At 33.5% G+C, this 26,787-nt stretch overlaps 5 protein-coding genes across 5 annotated transcripts; all 5 read right to left on the bottom strand.

The window, feature by feature from the left end:
- Positions 1-5,874: 5,874 nt before the first annotated feature.
- On the bottom strand, positions 5,875-7,850 carry LOC128176541 (uncharacterized). The gene has a single exon (XM_052842948.1). The coding sequence runs from the start codon at positions 7,669-7,671 to the stop codon at positions 5,941-5,943; it is 1,731 nt and encodes a 576-aa protein (XP_052698908.1). The 5' UTR covers positions 7,672-7,850; the 3' UTR covers positions 5,875-5,940.
- Positions 7,851-9,189: 1,339 nt separating this feature from the next.
- Positions 9,190-11,334, bottom strand: LOC128178321 (protein qua-1-like). Its single transcript, XM_052845434.1, has 3 exons — positions 11,297-11,334; positions 10,513-10,583; positions 9,190-10,341 (listed from the first exon to the last, which is right to left on the bottom strand). Exons 2-3 carry the CDS (start codon positions 10,562-10,564, stop codon positions 9,311-9,313), a joined length of 1,083 nt encoding a protein of 360 aa, XP_052701394.1. The 5' UTR covers positions 10,565-10,583; positions 11,297-11,334; the 3' UTR covers positions 9,190-9,310.
- A 2,869-nt stretch (positions 11,335-14,203) lies between these two features.
- On the bottom strand, positions 14,204-18,616 carry LOC128178054 (uncharacterized). Its single transcript, XM_052845045.1, has 6 exons — positions 18,576-18,616; positions 17,690-17,748; positions 15,156-15,221; positions 14,857-14,907; positions 14,693-14,758; positions 14,204-14,579 (listed from the first exon to the last, which is right to left on the bottom strand). Exons 2-6 carry the CDS (start codon positions 17,745-17,747, stop codon positions 14,221-14,223), a joined length of 600 nt encoding a protein of 199 aa, XP_052701005.1. The 5' UTR covers position 17,748; positions 18,576-18,616; the 3' UTR covers positions 14,204-14,220.
- A 602-nt stretch (positions 18,617-19,218) lies between these two features.
- Positions 19,219-21,309, bottom strand: LOC128177378 (uncharacterized). Its single transcript, XM_052844070.1, has 3 exons — positions 21,099-21,309; positions 20,923-20,981; positions 19,219-20,515 (listed from the first exon to the last, which is right to left on the bottom strand). Exons 1-3 carry the CDS (start codon positions 21,143-21,145, stop codon positions 20,001-20,003), a joined length of 621 nt encoding a protein of 206 aa, XP_052700030.1. The 5' UTR covers positions 21,146-21,309; the 3' UTR covers positions 19,219-20,000.
- Positions 21,310-24,441: 3,132 nt separating this feature from the next.
- On the bottom strand, positions 24,442-26,541 carry LOC128177111 (uncharacterized). Its single transcript, XM_052843665.1, has 4 exons — positions 26,383-26,541; positions 25,240-25,378; positions 24,716-24,786; positions 24,442-24,568 (listed from the first exon to the last, which is right to left on the bottom strand). Exons 1-4 carry the CDS (start codon positions 26,459-26,461, stop codon positions 24,468-24,470), a joined length of 390 nt encoding a protein of 129 aa, XP_052699625.1. The 5' UTR covers positions 26,462-26,541; the 3' UTR covers positions 24,442-24,467.
- Positions 26,542-26,787: the final 246 nt, after the last annotated feature.

The raw sequence follows: 26,787 nt of genomic DNA, 5'->3' as shown, positions 1-26,787 counted from the left end.
TTTAGTAAACTCATCAATTTGATATTTTCGCAAACGTTTTTTGGAGGTTCGTTAAACGACCGTCAAAGCCTCTTTTGCATGTGATAGTCTATGAACTATTGAATTTTGAAAAAAGGAAATGTTTATCTCTGTAATGTGTTTCTCTTGCAAGCATCTTAAAATTCGCTGAGAAAATGACATTTAGAAGATAATATACAAAGGTTTCGTTCATTCCACTCGCCTGAATAAGTCTGGTTATGTTAATAAAACATAAAACTCATTTCGCAACAGGAATTTAGGAATCCAAATATTACAAGCAAAGTTTGTAGGGGGAAATTTGTTTATATAATGAAAATTGCAAACAAGTGAAAAACTGTCTTGCAGCCTAGAATCATTGTACTGACGTTCCTCCCCCCAAAATTTTAATATATAAAATTTACACATTGAAATTATTTAAATCAGCCGAAGTCTCTTTTATTAAATGACTGATATCCTTTGTTATGTTTTGTCGTGATATTTGACGTACAATTGAGATTAATTATAAAGAATATAACATTTTGCAAAATGTCGAAAAGCATGGTTTTTTTGGTCCTCATCGGCTTAAGGGGCCAAACAAAAAACGGCCGACCTTTTGAACTGATGTGTATCACACGTAACTTGAGCGTCATTTATCAGTTGTATGCTAATGTTTCATCCCTATCTCTGTATAATTTGATCATGTGTCATATAGTTTCTTTCGATTTTTTTCCTTCTTTGGAACGATAGACCGTTTTCAGTCCAGCGACCGCGCAAGACACGTGTGGCCCACTCGGGGGGTTAATGGCGATATGAAATTAATATAAGAGATACTGCAATATGAATCCGGAGTGACAAATTAATAAGATTGTAACGATAACGTAATGTCCTTCATTTATTTATAATTCTATCGCATGCGGTAATGAGTTGATGACTGAACTCTGGAACGCAAGCATAAAGTTAATCTCTCTCTCTCTCTCTCTCTCTCTCTCTCTCTCTCTCTCTCTCTCTCTCTCTCTTTCTCTCTCTCTCTCTCTCTGCCAAGTCGCATTTTGAATGGTATTAACAACGAACAAAAAACAAAATATAAATAACAAGACAATATAGTATGCATGGACGAAAAACGGTAGCTTCAAGTACATAAAAAAAACGGGAGATATAAAGAAGATATGAATAGGCCAAGAAATTAATTAAACGTGGACATATACTAATAAGACCGGAATTCAACTTGATAACGTTTGTCCTTGGAACTCCTTATTAATTCATAAAAACCTCATCTATAAATGAATTCCAAAGCGGGGTCGAACGTTTTGCTTGTATACCCACACATACATGTACAAGCTATCATTGGAGCGAGAGAAACTAAGCTCTGACACGGAAATTAATGGGCGATATTAATCATGTTAAAGAGAAAAAGATTGTGGTCACTTCACGGCCCTGGGTCAGCTTGTTACAGGTAAATAACCAGTTCCGGTCATGAATAGACCTAGCACAATACGGCTAGGGTGTCGTATTTGTAATAGCTATCATTAATCTTCGGGGAAATGGGCAGGGTGAGGGGGGGGGGGGGGGTTAAATTATCACGTAACGTTGTATATATAATTCATTTTCAAGAGGGTCAGATCTGGCATAAAAATTGTATTATAAAAAGAATTTCATTATGTTCTTGTTGCCATGGCATGCGGATGAATCGCATAATATATTTCAATATATTATTTTGCATGTTATAAAGTTAACATTTTGATGGCCGTGTTACATGTAATTATATCAATTGCACTATCCCTTTTTTCACCGCCCCCATTATTGTCTACATTTAGTAATTTTCTAAAAGGCAATAGCTTCCATCTAAATTTCCGCTTTTTCGACGTTTTAGTGGATAAATTAATATAAAGATAACCCATCCAACACAGAAAATAATGAAAAAAAGCTACATCAAAATGCAACATTATTTTGACCAAAAATGTTCCCATTTATTAATAATAACTTTTAAGATTCAAGAAAACTTTGCACTTTGCAACATTTTCGAATATACCTGTAAAAAATAATATAGATATAACAGTTTCTCATTTCTTACCTTGATCAGTCGTTGTTCCCAGGGCGCAATGACAAAAATAGGTGAAAACAGTTTAATTTATTTCCATTCTGCGATGTTTTGTTGGACTTGTATTATGACAACCCTATCAAGTGATACTTTCCCAAAATGGCACGCATATCTAGATTAAACTGGACATACACAGAAAGTGGACAAATTTATCATTATGACACCTTTTGTCCGGGAAGCAATACACTCCCACCCGCGCTAGTTATCACAATGGTTCCGACATTTCGCTCTCATCCGGGTATTAAGAGAATATGTGCCAGTCTCCATGGACCGCACAAAATATTTTTATTTCACTTCTTTACGAACAACCCGTTTCTTCCCGTTATGTCAATTTTGCGAAATGGCTTTAAAAAGTTCTTTTCGCATTGGACTTTGGTCTCAACGAAATACAAAATGGTGAACGAATCTTTAAGGATTCTGAATTGTTTAATTGACTTTTGAAGATCTATGAGTGGAGTTTCTATGATAAAGACGACGTCGTATACAAGAAATATGTAATCAACCTGTCGAATCGAAACAGTGTTACCAAGAAAAAAATCAACTTATCATGCGTTACCCAGTTTATAATGATGACGTCACGATCGTTACTTTCCCATTTGTGATAAATTATGCATTCTTTTTAGAAGTCCTTGGAACGTTTTGGTAGATAAGATTTTTTTCTTGCATTTTCAAACGTCGTAAAGATTTCTTTTCTAAATTGTAGGAAATAGTGGCCTTTATCTGTGCTAGCGATGATGGTATAAGTGTAAGAAAGGCGACGGGATTCCTGTATATTCTCTGAACTGATAGACCTAAAAATGTCTGTTTTCCTATTATTTGGTCGTCTACACTAGCATCGCTTTCAGATGATTGTTGTTTATAGAGACATTAGAAAACCAAAAGTAACACCTCGGTTCTTACGCGGAGAAATCAAATCTGACAGACTTCCGACGGAGAGCCGAAGTTTGCGGAGAAACAAAACTCGTATGAAGTTGAATTATTAATATCGCGTTAATGTTTTAAGTTTCACATAATAGCACAGATGAACAGTATACGTTGAATTCAAACCTGATTTATCTCTTACAATTACTGAAAGATACTCGTAAACATTTAGAGGCGTTCGACCCGAGAATCTCTATTCAGTAACATACTTTGTAGTTGCTTTACTCTTAGCATATAGATTCCCGCATCCCAACATTTTAGGTCATTTGCAATTTGTGAATATTCACAACGGTTAATTAGTTTATAAACAACATACGCATCAAACAATATCAAGCAAGTAGCAATTTACTAAGGATTTTCAAAATTTGATATGGACCTTTATAAATTATCTCAAAGCTTTTATATCATGTAAGAATAAGTGAAACAAAACAGAAAATGGGGGACAAGAAACCAGGACAAGGCCTCTATGTACTAGAAAACGGTTGAGTTCATTACATTTGTTTTGATAATCCAGGAAAAGTTTACATTATCTATATATACGATGTTCACAAAAACAAATGGACAGTTGCCAAACATAGATTATGATGATGGACAAAATAGACTGGTTGATAAAGTTGTTTTACAGGTGTGTGTGTAGTAGCAAAAACAACCAGATTAGGCCGAGAAAGGTTCCCACCATAAACAAATTGAAACGGACGAACGAAAATCCGGAGACACTAAAATGCCTGAAATTCTAGGACAAAAGTTTTGCTTTCGTATTGTATTTAAGATGACTCAGAATATATATACTTTCCCTTCGGCCAAGATGCACCGAAATTAAAAAAAAAAGAAGGAAAAATAAAATCAAGCGTTTTGTAGGTTTAATGTTTAAAAAGATGTGCAGATCTGAAGAAAAAGAGGAGAGATAAATAATGAAAAGGGCAACTGTTCCGACAATTGTTCCAAGCATCATCTGAAGTACCCAACCAGCAACGACAGCTGCGTAAAACGTGCGGGATCCTCCAAAGTATAAATACTGGGGGAAGCGAATTCCTGTGGATTATCAAATTGTCGGGAGATGGAATCTTGTTACTGATTTAATCGTCCATAATGAGCCCATAATTATAATCATCTGACGCAACTCTCTCTCTCTCTCTCTCTCTCTCTCTCTCTCTCTCTCTCTCTCTCTCCTTTCTTTATATTAATATTTACTTTGTGGGAGAAAGAAATTTTTCACTCATATCCATCTCACTGAGAGAGAGAGAGAGAGAGAGAGAGAGAGAGAGAGAGAGAGAGAGAGAGAGAGTCTGCTCAGCTTTGCTCTGGTCTCTTGTAATGTTTATAAGAAAAGTAAGGATAAACAGACCCCTAGAAGACATACTGGTACCTAACACTGCCTAGTGATGAAGAATTAATTCTCTCAACTCTTCAGTCTTCACAGCTGTCTAAACAAACGGTAGAGGCACGCTTTGCGCAATATACTGGAGAGACAATTCAGGCAAACAAATATTTAAAATGAGGAAATCAAAGGAATTCCGTGTACCTAAATATTATTCTGTACTTGGGGTTAGGCGAGGAGTCTAGAACCTAATGCTAAAACGACTTCTGTCTGTCTTCATTTTCTTGTTTTCTGCCTCATAAGTGTATATATAAAAAGGTTGAAAAGCTGTTTATCAAGTTTGAAAGTAGTTTGCATTGTATATTTCCAATGATTAACACGTACAGATATCAATTAATTGACTGAAATCAAGAAGCATCATCACGAGTGACATATAGGCATACTAGTATATAGATTATTATAGGAGTTAGTTTTAAATAACGTGATAACTAGAATGCTTTTTAAACAGAAAAGAAAATCACTTAACTGTTCAAATGCTTTTCTAATATTTTTTTTTAAATATACCTCTTTTGAAGTAAATAAAATTGGAAATTATGTTAAAAAAAACTCCAAGAAAATGTCATATAGACGGAAATAACATTGTCTGTTGCAGACCATTCATAAAATATATCACTTGTAACCCAATTAAATTAAACGTCGAAAAGAACGTTAAAAGTAACACAAACCCATTAAAATTTGACCATGGAGACAAATTACAAAAAAGTTGTTGGCTTTAGATTGAAAACAACGGATGCAAATTGAATCTTTTTTTAAACGCCTTGTTAATATTTTTTGAAAGGAATCTTTTGTGGTGAAATAAATAGAGACCTCCCTACCGCCTGTTCCAGCCTACCAATTTGACAACATGCCATTGGTCCCTATGCAAAAATCATTATCTGTTCGTTTTGAAATACATTTTTTTTATCGTGGCTCTGGAAAATGTTGGCAAATTCAAGAGTCAAGGGTTCCTTGAGAAACGTGCTAAACTGATACTGAAGCGCTTCAATATGTTAGTAATCCATAAAAAAATCGCCGTCTTGTGTGATGTGTTTTACAGCCCAGAACCATTAAAAACATTCTCTGCAATTTACAAAAAAAAGTTAAACAAAGTTAAATATATCATAATTTGTAGTATACATTTTTGTTGTGTTCCGTTACGCACGAATTTAAATTGTTATTACTTTTCAAATGGAATAAATGGTTCTGGCTCTAATGTAGCTCCCAGATGAAGCTGAAGAAATTTTTCTATTACACGCATTGATTACGAGAAATGAAATACAATATCTTTTTATCTTATTTAATGCAATGTAGATTTCGTTTATTATCATAGATAAATTGGGCGTAATGTTTTAAAAGTCCAACATCTTCATATCTTTAAAGTTGAATGATAAGTAAATGTATGTCGTTTTATTTAAACTCACTTGATATGAACAGTTTTTACAGTACATTAAATTCTTTCTCTAACCCTAACACAGAGCAACAAACCCAATTCTGTAAATTGAAATCTTAAGCTTTATTAAATCTAATGAACACAATCTTCATAATCACTGTTGATAAATCAGGCTTTTTACATTTTATATTTGACACGTACGACGTGGGCATCTGTTCTGTTAAAGTATCTATGCTTGGAAACACCTCCAACCCAGAGGCATTCCGAGGAATCCACGGCGAGCGTTGTCGGAGATAACTTAGTGTTATAGTAGATGTACACGTCCACAAAGCGGAGGAATTTACCGTCCTTCGATAGCATGTGGATGCATTGATTTGTGACGTCAGACATTAGGATACAGCCCTCTCCATCAAATGTGATGTCAGTCAAGTTGCAGACTTGCCCCTCGAGTTGCTCTCGACCATTGTAAGTAAACCTCGTGGTGCCTTCCGAGTTTAGCAACACGAGCAACCCTTCCGCATCTCCCACGTGATCTATGACGCCGATGTCGCCATTTATATTTTCACCAACACGAAAGGGGTATACAAATATGTCCTGACCCTCGGTGTCCTTTTCAATAATATCTCGCGTAATACCGAAATTTGTAATTCGCGCCACTCTCCGCTTTCCATTTGGGTTCATTTCGTTAGGATACGACTCGGCAAGACAAAGTAAGATGTCTCTATTTTTAGTAACTGCAATACCTAGAGCAACATAAGGTCGAGTGTCATAAATCTTTTCAACCGAACCGTCTGTTTTTAACATGATGACGTCATTACTTCCGTAGATGACCATATACATATCTCCTTCCGGTGTGGCAGCCATGTTTAAAACCCCGGATTTTCCAAAACCTCCTCCGGGTAAAAGATGATCACATTCATCTACCTCTAAGAGCTGTATGCCTCTGTGTTTGTAATGTCCGTGCCAAGCTGCGAATGGCGACACGGGACAGATGGAAGACACTTCAGGGAAGCCTGTCGATGACCGCGAAATTACTTCCGGTTCACACTCGACAACCTCTTCAAGATCTCCAAAAATATCAGATATCGTACAGTTTCCATGTGTATTTAACATGAGTCTATTGAAACTCGGAATCAACACCTCGGGTGTACTTTCGATGTCAGTTTCTAACACACGAGCATACTTGATATATCCAATGTCATTTCTGTTTTCAGAGCGTTTTTCGCCGGTAGTCAGGTTAGATCTTAGCCGTGATATATGGAAATCTATGGACTTTCCTAAAGTATCAATAATCTCTATATTGGCCTTGCCTGCATTAGCTAAACCAGACAGGGTTGTTTGATAGTGCTTATCTAACTCTTTCCGGAGTTCCTCATACCTGTGTTTCACCGTTTCTTTTTTACTTTGAATGTCATTCAAGACACTTTCTCTAGCCGCGGTCAGTCGCATTTTCTTCTCTGTGAGGTATGGCAAAATACAGTTTTCGATTTCCTCGCGACTTCTGTCAGCCTCGTGGCGCTTAAAGGATGTCAGGACATCGTCAATTTCCACAAATCGATGTCCTTGATGATAATCTAAAATACAGACACGACAGACCAAGCAATTACATCCTCGCGTAACACAGAACAATATGCACCTCTCTCCTTCATGCTCCTCACAGAAATCATCAATGTCATCGATGTCGTCTGCCTGATCATCATTTTCGCGGGGCTGATAGGGCACGAGCGCTGTCAACTTTTCGGAGTCGGCGATGGTGATGATGTCATGATCACGTGACTGTCTACTTTTGGAGTGGATCCTACTGCAGGATTCACACATAAACTCGTCACACGTCAGACATTTCCTGTTAATCTCGTTCTGACCGTCACACAGGTCACACGGCGTGGTGTTGTCTCCCCCCTCCGCCATTCTTCTTTCCTGAATATTCACATTGTGTTTACATACATGTACCCCACATTCAGTCAGGACTGATATTCCTTATTCCTTGTGAAATTATAACTACCATTTTTCAGAACGAAAAACGGAACTTAAAAAATCGACATATCGTCCTGAATGTAACGTGCACGTTTGCACAGGCATTTAAACCGACCTGCCTTTTTGTTTGGTTGGTTACAACCTATTCGTCAGATTAATCGATACAAAGGCTTTTAAATTATTTATTTAGTTTCGATACAACTTACTATACTGTACAATGTACCTTTAAAACTTTTCTTACTGTACATATTTAAGCAGCCAAAATAAACTAGGGTCAGACTGGTGATATCTGTCCCTTTTTGTCCGCCACGTTTGCATACATTGCACAGAAACATTTCGCCCGAAAAAACGATTGAGTCACATATAATGAAGGTTACGAAAAGCGGCATCGAAATTAGTAGCGTGCCTGTATTTGTACGTATAATAATCAAGTATAAATGAGAACGATGACATTAAACGGCTATTTATAGACTATATTAATCTCCTTTAGAAGAAAACCTTTGTATAAATATATAGGGAAATATTCAAATATTAGGATTATCTTTGCTTAATAATATATGTACATGTAGTTTATGGCTATAATATCTTACTTAAAATTTCAAGGCAGATCTGATGGTTGATTTATTGACTAGCGAGCCTCCTTAATACATGTTACATGTAACTACATTATCCACCCATAACAGTCAATATGGTTTTCATCATAAAGTTTTCGTCCATATCGGAACAATAATTCGGTACGTTAATTGTATGTTTTCCTATATTTCATATTCAACTCTATGTTGACTAATACATATGTATAATGTAAACATTCATATTTTTTAGCAGTGGAATGTTTTTGCTTGCTTCATATAAATGTCCAAGTTTGCATCTTCTGTGTTTTGTATATATATGCACTGACTTTTGTTAAAAATGACAAATGCAGTTTGTTATGATTTGTATGAATGCAGTCAAATAGCAGAAGGGGAAAGGGGGGGGGGGTCAGCTGGGGAAAACCGACATCCCCCAAAAATGAAATTGAAAAAAATCGTACCTGGAATGTTATGCTTATAAAACAAAATATTACAATTTAATTTAAATTGGGTTCTAGTTCCTCAAACATCGGATGTACTGGATTTGTGTATCGAGTGTGCGAGCCAATCTAGAATCTAGCTCAAACATGTAATTAGATTGCGTTGCATGCTTTTTTTTTTACCAGTATCTTTCCAAATGAATTAAAACAGGAATAAAAAGAAAATAAATAATTTTTACGTAAGGTAAAAAGTGCTATGGTAGATTGTAAAAATTTATAAGATAATATCTTTATTTCTTCATTTGTAATACGATTGACGGGCATTGTTAATTTAATGGTACTGTAATTTGATTATGCACTTTGATCGATGAATCAGTGGAACTGATAACTCAAATACTAATACAAATAATTTTTAACAAAAGTCTTTAACATTTTAAGTATTTTATTTAAAAAATAGTCACTTGAAAGCAATTTACAGTAAAAAGGATTTCTTTGAGTTTGTTTCTTAATTAACAGGCGTTTCAGGTTCTACATCTCGTTTTTCGGGTCAGAAACAACTTTTTTTTATTGCCAGCCTCTTCCACGTCCCCTTCCCCTTCCTTTTCCTTTATTCCCTCCATTATGTCTACCATGACCCCCTTTTCTTTGATTACCAGTTGGTATTCCTAAAATTGAATGCAAAGCTATTTTGTCTGTAGAAGTATAGTCCACATCCCTGGCATCAGTGCGACGCCCTTTTCCTTTTCCCGGATGAGAATCTCCGAATTTATCCTTTCGACCTTTTCCTGGATGAGAATCTCCGAATTTATTCTTTCGACCTTTTCCTTTTCCGGGATGAGAATCTCCGAATTTATCCTCTCGTCCTTTTCCGGGATGAGAATCTCCGAATTTATTCTCTCGACCTTTTCCTTTTCCGGGATGAGAATCTCCGAATTTATCCTCTCGTCCTTTTCCGGGATGAGAATCTCCGAATTTATTCTCTCGACCTTTTCCTTTTCCGGGATGAGAATCTCCGAATTTATCCTCTCGTCCTTTTCCGGGATGAGAATCTCCGAATTTATTCACTCGACCTTTTCCTTTTCCGGGATGAGAATCTCCGAACTTTTCCTCTCGACCTTTTCCGGGATGAGAATCTCCGAATTTATTCTCCCGACCTTTCCCTTTTCCGGGATGAGAATCTCCGAATTTATCCTCTCGACCTTTTCCTTTTCCTAGATGAGAATCTCCGAACTTTTCCTCTCGGCCTTTACCTTTTCCCGGATGAGAATCTCCGAACTTTTCCTCTCGGCCTTTACCTTTTCCGGGATGAGAATCTCCTAAATTTTCCTCTCGACCTTTTCCTTTTCCGGGATGAGAATCTCCGAACTTTTCCTCTCGACCTTTTTCTTTTCCCGGATGAGAATCTCCGAATTTATTCTCTCGACCTTTTCCTTTGCCAGGATGAGAGTCAAATTTGTCTTGTCGATCTTTTCCCTTACCGTTACCCGGGAGAGAATCTCGGATTTCATGGAGCCAACCACCCTCATTGTTTTTCTTTTCCGGTGGTTTTACACTTTTTTCTTTTTCTTTTCCATTTCCATTATTATTTGGATGATCTGTTCATTATTGATAGTAAATTAAACAAATAAAAATAAGACCACTCTTGGTTATATCAAAAGTAATTTAAACTGAGGAGTAAAATAAGATTTAATAAATTTATTGTGAAAAAAACCTACAATTTTAGGCGTTTAGAACAAGCAATATTTATCTTATTCTGTGATAATCACCTTGACAGGAAACGAGAATGAGAAAGTAAATCAGCAGGATGATTTTCCACATTTCTGGTCGATCTTTTTCTCTGTAATCAAGGGAAAAATTGGTGTATTACCCCGAAAATTTAAAGATCAAGGGTGAAAGAGTTACTCTTCTTTGTAAATTCTTTTTCCATTCAGACAATTAAAATAAGACTGTCCAGATATAAAATGGCGGTCATTTCTAAATATACGAAAATATTTACATTTTCAATTGTCTTTGTCTGTAATAACGTAACGAATCAATTTTGAAACCTAAAACCCAATAACTTCATAAAACATGAGTGGCACAAAATGGGTGTGTCTAATAGCATAACGAAAAACTGTATTGGCTGCGCTGCATAGTTATACAAAGCATGTGCTACATTAAAAAAAATAGTGGTTTTAAAATAATGTTGTTTTAAAGTGTACAAATTAGAAATGATATATACATATATAACTAACAAGGAATTATTCTTTGAATATTATCATAAAGCCCTTCGGGTTTTATTGGATTTGACCGCGCCCCGACCGAAATTATCACCTTAAAAATTCTCAAAGAATGATTTCTTATTTCTTAATTATTGCAAAACAGACATTGTTTTGGGATGCGAAATGTCATTCACTTTAACTGTTCATAGATATAAAGTGTTACCGCGCAAATCCAGGTTACTTTTCCGTATGAAAGAAATGGGTAACTCTTGCACTTATCTTTTAAGGAATCTAGAAAATAAAAATAGCATATTATGTAACGTGCTTTTGGGATGCAAAATAAACTTACCTAACACTCTCCTCTTGGATTATTTAAGAAATATACACAACTGTGTACAGATGCTATCGACTTATATAGAAAACCGCGGGTGTTTTGACACTAGCTTGTCGCTTAATAAATGAATTTATGTTAATATGAGCCAGAGTTGCGCATTTCATACATATTATTAATTTAAGAAAGAATACCATTAGTGTAAAGTGTTAGCTTTGACACCTATTTACATGTGTGTAGATCTGTTTACATTTCCCCAATTGGCGTGTGGGACTTACCTCATGATGATTCCAATAGTATGGGCGTTGGAGTTTTAAATTTTTAAAATGAGCTTGAATCTAATTTTAATAATTATAGCTGGTAAATGTTGCTTTGTTTTATTTTTTTTCTAAGGCGCAGGGGTGCCGGGTAAGGGGTGTACGAAATGGATAAAGATAAATCGCTGATATTTAGAATTGAATTTGATTGACGTTTCAATATACACATTAACTTCGGACGCAACTTGAGAATTTGTATCGATATAGTATCGATGCAATATGTGACATAATGTTTATCGAAATGTAGATATGTACTGCGTTTTAGGATATAAATCAACTAACATTTTATGCGATTGAAATTCACATTTAATTCACAATTTGCAATGATTTTTAACATAGTATATATGTCTGTCCGTCGGCTCCGTTGGTCTTTCCTTCCTTTTGTCTGTCCCTCTATTCGTCCGACCGTTTGTTTGTCAGATTAAACTTTGCACAAGTTAGACATGTACAAAATATATCTTAACGACACATCATGATGGGGAGTAAACTATAGTTGTAAAATCATTTTCTTCACCTTCCCTTCAAGGTTGGATAAAAAGGATAGCAAGTTAGCCATCCAGCCTCCCTATAAAGGGAGATAAATTTTATGCCTAACCTTGTTCGGTTATTCTGTGGTTCATACACTTATTTTTCAGATAGACTTTATCAGAGGAAATGAAATGAATTGATGTATTTATGTTCTTATAAACTGGTAATAGTAAGAGTATGAAAAAGAATAAAGGATATAATAACTTTATACTCTTATAAAAAGGAGGACGGACATGGGCGTAAAAATTATAAACAGCAAGCCAGAGACAGGGTGGAAATGAGGCGTGCTGTGCCAAACATATGAATTGTGGCAAATCACATGATGGGGTTCTGCGGCACTCGCACCTAATCGAGACCACTATGCTCTGTCTCAAGCATATTATGAATTATTCAGTATTTATTTACACAATAAAATGCTTTCTATGGTGATTCATTCGGGATATGAAGGTAGTGACATTGCAGAAAAAATACTTATTTTTTTTCTGCAATAATTGCTACTGACCTTCATAACCCGTATGAATCATAAAAGAAAGCATTTCATTGTTTATATTACATGTAACATATTTCTTTTATCATTAATAATAAATTAATTATGAAAAGTAAGTAAAATTCACTAAGTGACTGTTAATATACATAAGTACATTATCTAAAAGAAACAGCCAAATTGTCTCCTGTGAGACTTTGAGCCTGACACCGTCATGATTGTTTCGTGCAGTCCGTGGTATTTCGTAGGTCGCCGTAGGTTTAGACAAATCGATAAACAGGGCGTGTCAATTTCAGACCTGTCACTTTCTCTTTAGTTTCAGCTGCTGTGGATTTCGACCAATTGATAAACGGAGCGTGTAGATTTCTATAGAGCTATGAATTAACTAAAAGTTTTCGTAAGAAACAGATGGAATAATACTTGGTAGATGTAAATATAGATACTTTCACGTTAAAAAAATGTTCATACAAAACATGAAATATGATGAAATCCCAAGATTTATACTTTGAATGCCCCCTTTAGCTCGTCTGGTCATAGTAAAAAGCTATAACGTGATAATACAAATAGAACCATTTTAACAAGACCTCAGACTTTCGTTGGGATGTAACTATCTTTTTCTTGTGTCGAAACAAGCTAAATATGACGATGGTTTCTAGTGAAATATACACAGATTGAGTTGTCTAAGCTCAAAAGCCAAACAAATCTTGTTGATTTCAAAGAGCCATAGTATGAAATAGACAGGCCTACAACACAATGCAGTTTGACCCAATTACCCAAAGTCCAAGCTCCTGTTAAAATAGTTCTGAATCTAAACTATGATTTCCTTTTGTATCAGTCTTATTCAATTGTATTTCTTCGATAGGTGTGTATTTTCGTTTATAATCGTCAAAATGTGACGGAAGCGATAACTTGATAGAAAGAGTACTATGCCGTTTGTTTATAGATGTAGTATGCTAATGTAGTTGTCTCTCTTGACTCCCAAAGTCCTTTCATTTTTCTCCTTTCCATCATTTTATTTTTTTGTCAACTTACGATATTTCATTAAATCAAATTTCACCAATTTCTATTTATTCCCATTTTAGTGCAGTTCAGGGTAATGTTATTTAAAGGTAATGCAATCACTTTTAGCTGCAATATTCAATTAAAGCATTTTTAATTATTATTTTTTACCCTTATTCAGAGCCAATTAGAGATCACTGTGTCAGACTGTCAGTGACCCACTTTTAAACGTTGCTGACACCTGAAGCAATATCAGAAACTCATCGCTTTTTTAGACTGTCAAATCTGCCATTCATATATGTATCAGCCGGCGATTTTTTCGTTGTTTAAGAATTAATAAATGCTGCCTCAAAGGCCTTAACATCAGAATCAGATTTTGCGTAGAAATAATCAATGTTTTCTTATCCACAAGGAACGTTAATTAAATCTATATTGACAACTTGTAAATTTTGTGAAGTGAGAGGTTATGTCATTAACCTATCATCTTATGGAACATTTCATCAAAATATTTGACTGTTATATTGCAAAGTACCAAAAAAAAGAAGACTTTATTTTCAAAACTACTTTGATATAAAATAAAAGCGGAAAAACTTTTGCTAATTTTATTAACGCAATCAAAGCCAGTAGCTAAACAGCCTGCAATAAGGAGTGTTCAGTTCCGGGGAGTTGACTCTGCATTTCTGTCGAAGTTGCCTGAAGAACTCGTGTAGTTTTTGTCTCGGCCTTGGTTGGTATTTTGGAGGAATATTATCAACACTGCTGTTGATGCCTGTTCTATGCACCCTGGACCTATTCTGGAGATACTCCACTTGCTTACTAAGTATTTGGTAAGCTTTTACCAAGTTGTCGATTGCTTGAACATTTTTGGCAACATGTTGTGTATCGTCTTGCTTCCCAAGGCTTTTTCCCTGATCAAGCTTTTCAACAACTTTCGGAATCCTTCGCCAGACAGGATGCGCATAATCCTCGATATCTTAAAAATTTAAAATGATAATATATTATTGTAATACGTTATTATATACAACAACGAACTCGGAATACTGGTCCTAATTAATGAATTGGCCATGATTTATCATTAAAACATACTGATTTTACTCTGCTTTTTCACCTCCTGAGTTTTTCTTCCAACAGGCCGTGCAAAGTCTTCAATATCTGAATGAAGAAAATAAATTTAAAAACCTTATCACAATCAACAGAACATTATCAAAAACCTATAAGAAAATCACATAGCAACTGTAAATTATACGTACTCAATTTGGCGGGATTTTCTTCTATTTGTTCACCGTTTTTGTTTGATGCATCTGGAAAAGATTGAAATGGTTAGGCAATAACAGTTATATACGTAGACAAAGGACGTAAGATAAAAGGCCATAAATCTACTTAGTATTCCTTCTGTCAAGATGTTGAGATCAAGTCTTTCAGTACTGTTTCATTTACGCACTATTTTGGTTATTTTGTATGTAGTTTTAATGGATTGACCTTATATTATATTTAGCTATCACAACAAAATTTGCTTAAACCTTTAAAAAAATCATTTTGTACGGCTTACCCTCAGTAAAGATAACTGGAACACAGTGGAAAAACAGAGCAACAAATACAAGTGTCCACTTCATATCTTCACATGTAAAAAGAACATGAGTGGGTACAGAATATACTGCCATTGATTCTTTCTTCATGGAGTATTTTGCGCTATAATTGTAAATCTAGAACGTTTCGAAAACTTGTCTCCAATAATAAAAATTCTGGGATACATACGTTAAATGAATATAGATCGATATTATTTCATCAATTTCAATTCAAATGAATTTATTCGTTGACTTTCAATCCAATTTCAACCAATAATGTTATTGAAAATAGTTAAATACATGTTCTTAAAAATATTTGAGTTGAATTGTATTCGTCGCTTACCTTTATTTTCAACACATATGCCAGAGCAAAAAACATTAATAATGCGTAAACAAAAATATTCAAGTTTTTATACTAGCTCAGGGGCTAAATATCACATTAGTAAATCCCCAACATTGATTATTCAAATTAACAGTACGTCCAACGAAAATACCGAACAAAATGGGAAAAGCAAGACAACGCCTAGTCAATTATAATATATGCTAGGCCTATCGCAATATTTTCAAAAGTTTTAAAAATAAATGAACTTTGAAATTTTTTTTAAAGAAGAGTGGGTTGTATTTTACCGCATAATGAAGTTTACATATAAATTCATGTCAAAAATAAACAATGACAAAGATTACAATATCGTGGCTCGCTATTGTCGAGCAGGGGATCCGGGATGATATTATTAATTTCAAAATTATTTTCTCTTCTAATTAAGCAAACTTTTTGAATGCGTCAAGTTCTGTCACTGGATTTTGCAAGTTGTTCGGGGTTCATTGCAGAGCAATATGTCACACAACCTATATAAATGCTTTCATCCTATTTCATATCCACTTCATTTTAACTATCTCCACTCAGACATTTTTAGCCATGTGTTATAACGCCTCTGTATCCTATATGCCTGTGTCATGGGTTAATCCTCCTGTCTTATATGAACTTAATACTATTTGGCGCTATATTTGAAAACAAATTTCCAAATTTCATTATAAATTCAAACTTTCTGCAAATTTTAAACAATGTTTGTAATTTGCTCTTTGCTATTTCATCTTAGAGGTACCCACGAATTCCACGAAAACTGAGCCACCAGGAAATCTAATGATTCCACAGTATTATACGATAGAAATGATGGCAATGCAGTCCCATAATTTGGATGCTGTTTCTCCTAGTCCAAAACATGTGTATAAGGTATGATATACAACATGTACAAGATACTAGTATATACTACATGTATAAACATATTGGTCAGAAAAAAAACAGAGAAACAGACAGAAAGTGAGAGAAAACAATTGCTTAAAGAATGTTAAAACTAGCAAATCAATCACGGATTTGGTCGACCGAGGCAAGACAAGAAAAATTGATCGTCCAATCGTCAATTAAATGAAGAAATAGGTAAACACAAGTCTTAGTGAAGAATTTATTGTGTTGGGTAATTACAACAGCACTGAGATATTCAAAATTATCTACATCAAGACAACGATACTAAAAATACATATATAATATACAAAATCAAATGACTGCATGTACTGCACACTTGGTGTTCACCAGAATAATGGATTGCAATTTATCGTATTCCACACTGAATAAATATACGTGAAGCTTATTCATTCAAATAATTCACGTAAGTCTAAATACAAGCAGGTCTGTTTGAATGCATTTCCAGAAATATGCAGTATTTTGTCTACTCATATAAAACACTTGATGAAAAAAAAATTCTTGATGGATTCGTTTCATAAAATTAATGTGTCTTTGGTTATATATGTAACCAAGGTTATCACTGTATACATTTTTAGGGTTACAAAACATCACATTTAAGTTATTATTTCTGTTTATTCAGTGCTATTCCATTCCTCCTTTTCTATGGAACCTCCTTTCGAATCAATCCGGTCAATCACTCAAAATCTTGTCCCTGTTTTTCCTATGTTTTCTGACCGCTTTTCTCATTTTCTTCTGAAGTTTGCTATTGTTTTTTCTCAGTCGTTTGGTGAGCCTTTCTTCGGACCTTCTGGTTTTGGATCTAGCGTCGATATATCTCGGATCAAAATAAGAGCTTACTGGTACAAACGGTTGTAGGTGATTTCTGCGGAAAGGGTAAGGCAAACCACTCAGCCCATCTAATGGTCTGTGAAACCACCCAGTGTAACTTAAATGACCTGGCATTATTGAATTCCTTGTATCCAATGTCATTTGTCTTGCAGAAAGAACCCTTTCATCCCACACGGCACTTATGGCACTTGGTCCGCTATTTACATGAAATCGTCGGATGTGTGCTATTTTTAGTAACAAAAGTGAGGTATTGTTACCATATAAGCAGACACGATAATTGCGAATATACAGGGACTGCAACATGCTTAACTTATATGAATATTTCATCATGATACAAATAGCTGAACTTGTTCATAACTTAAATGATGAATCTGTCTATAATTTACTCAAATATACCTATATATTTATGAATATCAAGACTCAACTTACTTATTTGGCTATGGGTCCCCGCAATACAAATTGCAGCACAGATTAGATATGGTATCATTCTATACAAATATAATAGAATTAAAAAAGAAGTGCTATACAAATATTCAATAAAAAATATATCATTTATCATTTCAGAATCAGTGTTTACTAGCTATAGTTTACTGAAGTGGAAAACATAATGTTTGTTTTCAATAATTACACGTTTTCTATGAAAGGAGTTTGAACATAAAGCTGCCATGTACATCATTTACAATTATAAAGATATTCCAAAAGTGCAAAGACGTTTTCAGTAAATGTGATAAGAACACCATTTTTAATGTACATACAAAGGAAACCTTTAACTGTTAAAATTTTGGAATGTAAACACGATTTGAGATCAAAAATTTTATTTTTATTTTTTATGCATAAAATGGTTTACTGGTGCATTTTAAATGATTGACCAAAATATTGAATGTTGAAGTCAAGTTACAAGCGAGATACAGAGGTAAGAATTGATTGTTATGTAAACAAAGCTCGAGTCCTATAGTTGTTTAAAAAATGTAACGTAGAGATTTGCCATTTCTAAGACAAAATGACATGTAAAAACAATTTAAAGTGATTCAATATCTTAATAAATACTATTATCAACAAAAGAAAGTTACATTTGATTGAAACTTACACCAATACAACATGTACAAATATGTAAAAATGACAATACTCGAGCTTTGTTTACAAAACAAAGAATTCTGAACTCTGTATCTTGCTAATAATTTGATATTTGTCCTCCAAATTTTGACATAGCATTATAAACTTCTTTATTTATCATTATGAACATTGAAAATGGGAAAATAAAATTTGAATATTTTAAGTCAAATCGTGTCCAAGTCCTTTAAGACTTTTAGCTTACCCTTTTGTTTTTAACAGTAAACGTTCAGCCGATAGCAGGTATAATGTGCCGTTAGCTATCTTACCATGCATATATATACTCTACATCAAGGGAAACAATCTTGTCATTGTGTTATATATAGACATATGCTAATTAGCAAATTGATGTTTACATTGACGAAAAACCCTCTCATTAATAAAAGTTATCAAAAAAGTTTTACAATTAAGAAAGGAGTAAACTTTTAAACTTCTTCGTCTTTTTAGCTTTTTAACATCACCTTACATAAAGCTTGCAATCAAATTTGTGTTGTGATTGAAGATAAGAACGCTTGCATAAGAAATAATTGATTGGATATGGTATAATTATACATGTATTAAGATTTACTTTTTCTATTTTCAGACATTTTGATAAATCTCGTGAATTTTAAATGTTTACTTTCCATTTTCCAATTTTCAAAAGAATTTATGCTTGTTGTTACATGGATCTTTTTGCAATATAATGCATGTATTTACACAAACTGCACATTTCGAACGATTCTTAATAACTGATGGCATTACATATATGAAACATTATCTTCTCGAATAATATTGCATAGCATAACATTTATATGGAGTTGAAAAGTTTTTTTTGTTCAAGATGTTTATTATAGAATACATGATATATGGTGTTTTGTTTTAGTTCAAGTCATAACATCTAAAGGAATGTTCCTCCATTGTAAATAGTGTCATCGACATTTAAAAAAATCTACCTCAACATTAGATCTAACATAGATATGCAATTTACAACTTTTGATTTGTTTAAAATGTTATTAAGAGAAAAACCAATACGCCAATAGCCTTGTTTAAGATGAATGAGAAAAAGAAAGAGAAAGATAGAAAAAAAAGAATGCATTGCTTGAATGTTTCTAATTCCCCTTGCATTATAAAAACACCATCAGCACATCTATCATGGAGTAAATTGACCGATGAAACGATCTCACTTAACTGTCGTCAATCAAGAGAGAAATAAATGAACACATATTTTTAATCAATTTTTTTTTTAATTTTTGACTTATTTGAAATTAATTTTATCACAAAAGTACATAAATTAAGATAACAATGAACGAATCAAGTAAAAAAAAACAACAACAGATTAACACATATACAAGTATTTACCGGTATGTACATAAAACGCACAGGTATAGATAACCAAAAGAATAAACTATTGCACTTGATTATTCATTCCACATTAACATTTTGCAAACAGTTTTAACAAGATATCGATTCATTTGTAGAATAATGCATGCACTGCTGACGTCAATCTAAATCCAAAAGTAATCTGCTCTCTACTTCTGCCAATCATCACAGAAAACCAACGGATTTCGCTTTATACTCGTAATATACATGTATATAAAAGCGTCTTTGGTTAGTAAACCTAGCCTAGTTATTGGGCTACCTAATTCAAACTTCAATATCGTTTTCCATATTGTCTTCTTCCCTTTCTACCATTTCTCTTCAGCTCCTTCCTCAAAATCTTGTTCTTGTTCTTCCTGTGTTTTTTCATCGCCTTTCTAATTTTCTTTTGAAGCTTTCTCTTGTTTTTTCTAAGTTTCTTGTTCCGCCTGTCAGGTCTTCCGCCGTACTTTCTGGGTCTAATGTCATTGTATTGCGGACCAAGATGAGGACTAAGAGGTGCATGGGGTGCTAGGAAATCCCTGTTGAACTGACTACGTACATCATTCAATCCATCTAATGGTCCGCGAGGTCCACCGAGGTGTCCTAATGGTCCGCGGGGTCCATCGAGGTGTCCTAATGGGCCCCCAATGTGTGTATTTCTTGTATCCCATGACCCCTGTCTTCCGGGAACAGATCTCCCGTCCCAAGCGGCGCCAGTTCTACCAGGTCCTCGATCTAATGGTCTGACGTTAAAGGGATCCACGCCATGACCCCCGTGTGCGTCATGTGCGTGGTCGTGGTGATGTCCTATATTTCGAAACAAAGTTGACATACTTTTACTATACGCGCAAAAAAGATTATTAATGTACATGTATTATTTCATTATATTACTCAAATGGTATTATGGCACCGTTCAAATTTTTAACACCCCCCCCCCAAAAAAAAAAAACTACAAATAATATCCTTGTATAAACAAGCATATAAGATTTAATCGGATAACAAAAGTTCCTTTGCATTGAATAGAATAAAACTTCTTAAGTCACAATTTCATGTGTTGGTTATGACTTCCATGAAAAAATATGATAGACAGCAACATTGTCTACATATTTATTCTTATTAATCCTCGCACAAAGGATTATAAACGTTTTTTCATCTAGTAAACGCTTATGTTTTGTATCATTTTATACATTTAAGGATGGAAAATATTTACTCACCACCTTGACCAAGGATTCCCGCAATGCAAAACGCTGCACAAATAAGCCAGGCAATCATTCTACAAAGAGCAAAAAAATTATTTTTTTTTCGATAGGGTTATAAACGATATTTTTATATATCTTAAAAAAGATAATGTTTGTCAGATTTTCTTACAGCAAGTTAATTTTTTTCTTACCCGTTAGGATCTTGAGGAGACAGAAGGTATAATGATCGTAAGGCCATCAATACATGTATTTATATATATAGTCTACATCAAGGAAACATTGTTGATAAACGATCGCGTCAACGTGTCATATATAGACATATGCTAATTAGGAAGATTGAGCATACATATTGCACAGGGGAGCTCCAAAGTCTGCCAATCTAAAAAATAGTAGTTAAATTCTTCCAAGGAATTTAAAAGATGGTTTATTGTATTATGATATCAAAAATGTAATTTTTGTGCAATCAATCAGCCGAAAAATTTCTTTTTTAAAATGAATTAAAAAAGAAAAATTTATTGCATATGTGTATTTTGCGGTTCATATTTTTGAACGCCACGTTCCATGTAATTTGCAATGTAATCGAAGAAGTACAACTTGCGTCAGAGAGATCTGATTGGAGAATATACATTATGCTTCTCTGTTTAAAGACATTTTGATGAATGGTGAAAAAATTTGATTTGCTGTATACATACTTTAGACGTTGTGATTTTGCATAAGCGACCTGTGTCATGGATATTTCACTGAATTAAGGAAATGGATCAAGGCTGTTCTGACATATCTCTTATACTAGTATCCTCTTACCTTGTAATATTTGAAATATATCAATGTTAAACGTTATAAAACGATACTTGAATTTTTCTCTGTGATAATGGTCATTTGATAGATTAAAATCCTTATTATGATGCTATTATGATATAAATTCAATATTCATCTTTTGTTTGAGTTAATAAAAAAGCATAGAATGTGCAATGAAATTGGACAATCCATTAAGAATCACGTGCACTCTCTGGCTGAATGTGTGTACGCTCTTCAAAAGATGCTAAACAAACATTTTAAAATTTTATTAAAATCATTTTTAAAGTTTGAGATAGTCTGCGTTAGGATACATTATTATATAAAAACAAAACGTAGCACTACGTTACATTCATATTTTTATCAAAAGACGGAAATAAGATGCGTATAGATATATAACTCTTATTCACAGAATGGACGAAAGGCAGCCTTTACTAGTCTATTGTTATGAATGAAACGTCATTCCGTAAATGTAAATATCTTGTAGACCGCAGATCAAAATAAACATCAACTAATTATGATATACGACCACACCAGAAAGTAGGTTATCGTCACTTTTCCCCTTTACTTATAGACTCCCTGATTGACAGTTGACAACTTAACTAAATGCTTACCGTACAGTGCATTTACCGTTATTTTAAAGCAAAATAAGCTGCATTCTTATGGATTGTAAAATTATACTAACTGATCTGAAATGACTGACAAAATTACAGTTACAAATTTCATTGGATATATTTTTGTGGGAAAAAGTTATTTTGAGGCCCCGATTGAAGCAAAATTACGTTATTGTCGTCCTGTATAAAAATAGTGAATTCATATTAATGTACGTACATGTATTTACATGAAAAGCTGTTATATATATGTATCTAATGTTAGGTTTTAATTATTCGATCATAAATAGATTTCCACAATAAGAAAAGTATATGCACATTGCCTCTCACATGTCAACTAGGCTCAGACTGCAGGTGGCATTTTAGTTCCAATCTCAATTACAAAATCAAATTAGACTTTTGATTGTTTTAACAGTCTCGATTGAAGTAATCTTTTCGGAAGTTCTATGATCGATTCAACGACCTTGTCAGCAAATACGATCTTGCACTTGGTCGAATGCTGTCTGACATTTTTCATTCTTATTGTTAGACCATGATTAATAACAAAATTGTCTACGAATATTTTCGTTTCCCTAATTACAACAAAAGCACACGACAGGTGTTACCGGTTATCGGAAGATGCTTACTTCTCCATGGCAACTGGTCTCCTACCTCTTACTTTTCTATAGGTCCGTGTTTGCCTTGCTCCTGCTTTGTATTTTTCCTTTGGACACTGTTTATTATCACCACATGTTTATTTTGATACAAACATAATCAGTATATATATATATATATATATATATATATATATATATATATATATATATATATATATATATATGAACAAACATTACAATAACTTTCAAATTGACATATACCTGCCCATAGTGAACGATAATATATATATATCTATATATCTATGCAATGTGTATCGTTCCGATCCTCTGAAATTGTCGTTTAACTGTATTCCACCTGTATCTCAAGCGACTGTGTAGTGCGCGGCCAGCGCGCTAGGTTCCGTTCGGCATCGAAAGCAAGATTTTTTGTCTTGCCTAGATGGTCGAGTGGGGAGCGCGGATTCTAGGAGAATAGGTTCCAGAGGTCGTGAGTTCAAGCCTCGGTCGGGGCGGAAGGTGGAGCTCCAACAAAAGTGAATTTCTCTGTGCTTTATATATATATATATATATATATATATATATATATATATATATATATATATATATATATATATATATATATATATATATATATATATATACGTTATATAGAATTTATGAGCAAAAAAGAGAAAGACATTTTACTTGACTTAAAATATATCGTGCATGCGTGGATTCCTGGACCTTTCCTACACCCTCTTAAAATTCATCACATTGATATCACTAAAAATCAGAAAAGGTCATAAACAACCTATCCTTCTAACTGTACCCACCTAATTCTAAATCCGCACATGTCATGATACCAATGATAATATTTTTAACATTTTTTTGAACGGAAGATTTAAAGGTAAGGAATTGCTGAAGCAGTGGGTCATAAAATGCAATAAAAATCGCACCGTTTGTAAAAGAGAGGAGTGTCCGACTTTAAATGCAGAGTGTCGAGTAACTAATTGATTCTAGTTTTATACAAAAAAACCTTTGTTCTTTGTAACCTTAAAGTTGTTCTTTGGCAGGGTAATTAAGGATTTTAAAAAATAAGACGCAGTTTAAGAATATGATGGATTTTTATTAAATATTAAAAGGAAAATGTCAATTCAAATCAATCTATAAGTAGATAAACACAAAGCTGTACCGGGGTATACATATAAAATAAAAATACTTTTAACATGTACAAAATGGAAAGAGAGTTTAAAAATGTCGACATAACAAAGTTTATTTCATCTTTTCACTATGATATCGTTTTAAAATAATTCCATGTAATTATGAAACATCCTTATCGATTGGAAAAAAAAATCTCTTTCAAATACAAAGACCCTTGTTTTTGTTTTCATTCTTTCTCTAGGGTACATCTTATAAAATTTTCATCACAATAGTGAGGCATAAAACCAGGAAAATTATTTTGTTCTAATTAATGTCATATACACAACATTTGGGAGTTATCAATAAATGCATTTTTGATTGATTTTTTTTCTTTCTCCGCAAGTATTTACATCGGATGAACTTCATGGCTTTCCAATATTCTTCAGTATGGCGCGGGGCCTTGACCATATCCAGGGGATGGATAATTAGCGACTTGCACTTGTGGCTGTCCCGGATGAATCACTGTTCCCGGCTGCGCATTTTCTATAAAAGATTTTAAAAAAAGAATACTTGTTTTTCATACACACCCAGTAATGCAATGTAGCAAAGAAGATCGGTATATAATAGAGACGTTCAGAGGTCAAGTAAATGAGATGAGTGAAAGGAATATAACTAGGATCCAGTACTCACTCTTTTTGACGATAATCACGACTATTACGACGATTATCACGATAACGATGATAATCGGAACGATGATTGCACTGAAAGAAGAAAAATGAAACGTATAGGGAGGAAAAGAAATAACAGTTAACTTTCAAGGTCGCTGTTAAGGGTTGTCAAATACTGTATATTGCACAACGAGATATTTATTGAAAAAACGTTGCACCACACAAAATGAAAATGAAACTATTCTCAGATTAATCTTCTCATAGATTTACACAGGATTTGAATCTAACTATTTTATCCTGTGTGGAAACAAAATTCATATGTATGAGTTTGAACATAAAAAAACAGTTTAGCGTTCACTTATACCACATACACACACACACATATTTATATATATATATATATATATATATATATATATATATATATATATATATATATATATATATATATATATATATATATATATATATATATAACACTTACATTTGCATTTTGTTAATCCAACTTTGTCAGAATCTTGAGTATATGTAAAAACAACTACTTACGCAATGCTGATACAGACAGTGCCCGCACAGAAGTATCCCGTTGCACAACAAGTGGACAGACCTGTATCACAACAGTGATATCCTGATGGACAGTACAGCTGGACCGATAAAAGGGTCCCGCATGCTTCTCCGAGCGCATCTTTAATCAATAAGAGCAAATTTACGAATCTTATAAATCCTTCCGTCCACTGTTAACAAAAGCTTAAGACATGTAATTTTAAGGTAGTCTGTTTAAGTATAATATCTTTTGCATAGATATATCAAATTAGACGGATCATTTTTCATCATGTTATTGTTTCAAAGAACCTTCAATCCTGAATTTTGATTTTGAACTTTAAATAGTTTTATAATAAATTGAAACTCGATTATTTTTTTTTTATGATTATCTAGTTTGTTACATAATATGATATATAAAATAATGAAATCTTAATGTAACTATAGTCTAAAAAATAAAATCTAACGTTTTTTGAAAGTGAAAATAGAGATGTTATATTAAAAACCCTACTTACTTTAACAAATAATACTTCATGAATGAATAATGTATAACGTTAACATTAATGAATTTATTTAATCAAAACAGTCCTAATTTATTAATTCTTAATTCTTGAGTCTTTTAGAATCTTTGAGAGCATAACATATGATTCAATCACAATGCAGTTAATATCAAATTATAATTATAATTTAATAAGAATTAGTGAATGAAATATTTACTGGTAATTTAAAATCCTTTGCGATCGACATATAAATTTATGTGTTATATGTATGTCCCCACAAATACAATTTTAAAATTTGCTTTTTGACAATTTTTTTCATACAAAAGCATAGATATATGATAAAAGCATGTTGATAATAAATTCATCTTTTTTGTTTTTGATGATATTAAAACTTATTGGACGAAATATCAGAAAAAATTCCAGTAAAGGGTCAAAAGATATACTTTTCACTCATTTCAGTTATATGTAGTATTCAAAAAATGAACGGCGCACAATATTATTATCGCCAACTGCCTCAATGATACATCTCTCACTAAAACGTTTTCTTGAACAGTGTAAAGATCCCATGTATTAAATGACAAATGACTACCTATCAGCATAAAAAAATTAAAAAAAGTCAATATGCAATACATTCTTAGTTTCCACTTACCGCTGATTTCGAAGAAACATACGAAAAAAGCAAACGCAAAACATATGAAATAATTCTGAAAATCTGTAATCTTTGCCATGTCTCAGTGAAAAGAATCACAGTTGATGAATGACTTTAAACCGCGTGATTTGTAACTAAGAAGAAACATATAAAGTATCTTATCGGGAAATCTTAAACAAAGAATTTGAAACAGTCCGACGAAGGGCATGAACGACCGTGCATGTTTGAACACGATGAAAAAAAATCAAAGTTAGCAAAGTTAGATATCTCTTAAGCTTAAAATATTTTAACTTTATATTCAAGTATTGTATTATATATAAATGTATTATTTAGTTTAATACTGATACAATGTAGAAAATTTCCCCTTTATCTTTATCTCTATCATATTGTTTTTAAAAAGTCCTT

Source organism: Crassostrea angulata, chromosome 3 (genome assembly GCF_025612915.1).
Source record: "Crassostrea angulata isolate pt1a10 chromosome 3, ASM2561291v2, whole genome shotgun sequence".
NCBI classification, from domain to species: Eukaryota; Metazoa; Mollusca; class Bivalvia; order Ostreida; family Ostreidae; genus Magallana; species Magallana angulata.
The sequence above is the reverse complement of the archived record's forward strand: the minus strand, read 5'-3'. Positions and strand labels throughout refer to the sequence as shown.

Excerpts from the sequence above, each read along its gene's own strand:
- LOC128177378 (XM_052844070.1), bottom strand. The coding sequence starts at position 21,145 with ATGGCCTTACGATCATTATACCTTCTGTCTCCTCAAGATCCTAACGG. Across the intron at positions 20,982-21,098 it reads TCTCCTCAAGATCCTAACGG|AATGATTGCCTGGCTTATTT; the intron begins GTAAGAAAAAAA and ends TGCTCTTTGTAG. Across the intron at positions 20,516-20,922 it reads GGGAATCCTTGGTCAAGGTG|GACATCACCACGACCACGCA; the intron begins GTGAGTAAATAT and ends TTCGAAATATAG.
- LOC128176541 (XM_052842948.1), bottom strand. The coding sequence starts at position 7,671 with ATGGCGGAGGGGGGAGACAACACCACGCCGTGTGACCTGTGTGACGGT.
- LOC128178321 (XM_052845434.1), bottom strand. The coding sequence starts at position 10,564 with ATGTGGAAAATCATCCTGCTGATTTACTTTCTCATTCTCGTTTCCTGT. Across the intron at positions 10,342-10,512 it reads CATTCTCGTTTCCTGTCAAG|ATCATCCAAATAATAATGGA; the intron begins GTGATTATCACA and ends AATAATGAACAG.
- LOC128177111 (XM_052843665.1), bottom strand. The coding sequence starts at position 26,461 with ATGGCAAAGATTACAGATTTTCAGAATTATTTCATATGTTTTGCGTTT. Across the intron at positions 24,787-25,239 it reads ACTGTCTGTATCAGCATTGC|TGCAATCATCGTTCCGATTA; the intron begins GTAAGTAGTTGT and ends TTCTTCTTTCAG. Across the intron at positions 24,569-24,715 it reads CGTGATTATCGTCAAAAAGA|AAAATGCGCAGCCGGGAACA; the intron begins GTGAGTACTGGA and ends AATCTTTTATAG.
- LOC128178054 (XM_052845045.1), bottom strand. The coding sequence starts at position 17,747 with ATGATACCATATCTAATCTGTGCTGCAATTTGTATTGCGGGGACCCAT. Across the intron at positions 15,222-17,689 it reads GGGGACCCATAGCCAAATAA|ATATGAAGTGGACACTTGTA; the intron begins GTAAGTTGAGTC and ends TTACATGTGAAG. Across the intron at positions 14,759-14,856 it reads AGAAAATCCCGCCAAATTGA|ATATTGAAGACTTTGCACGG; the intron begins GTACGTATAATT and ends TTCTTCATTCAG.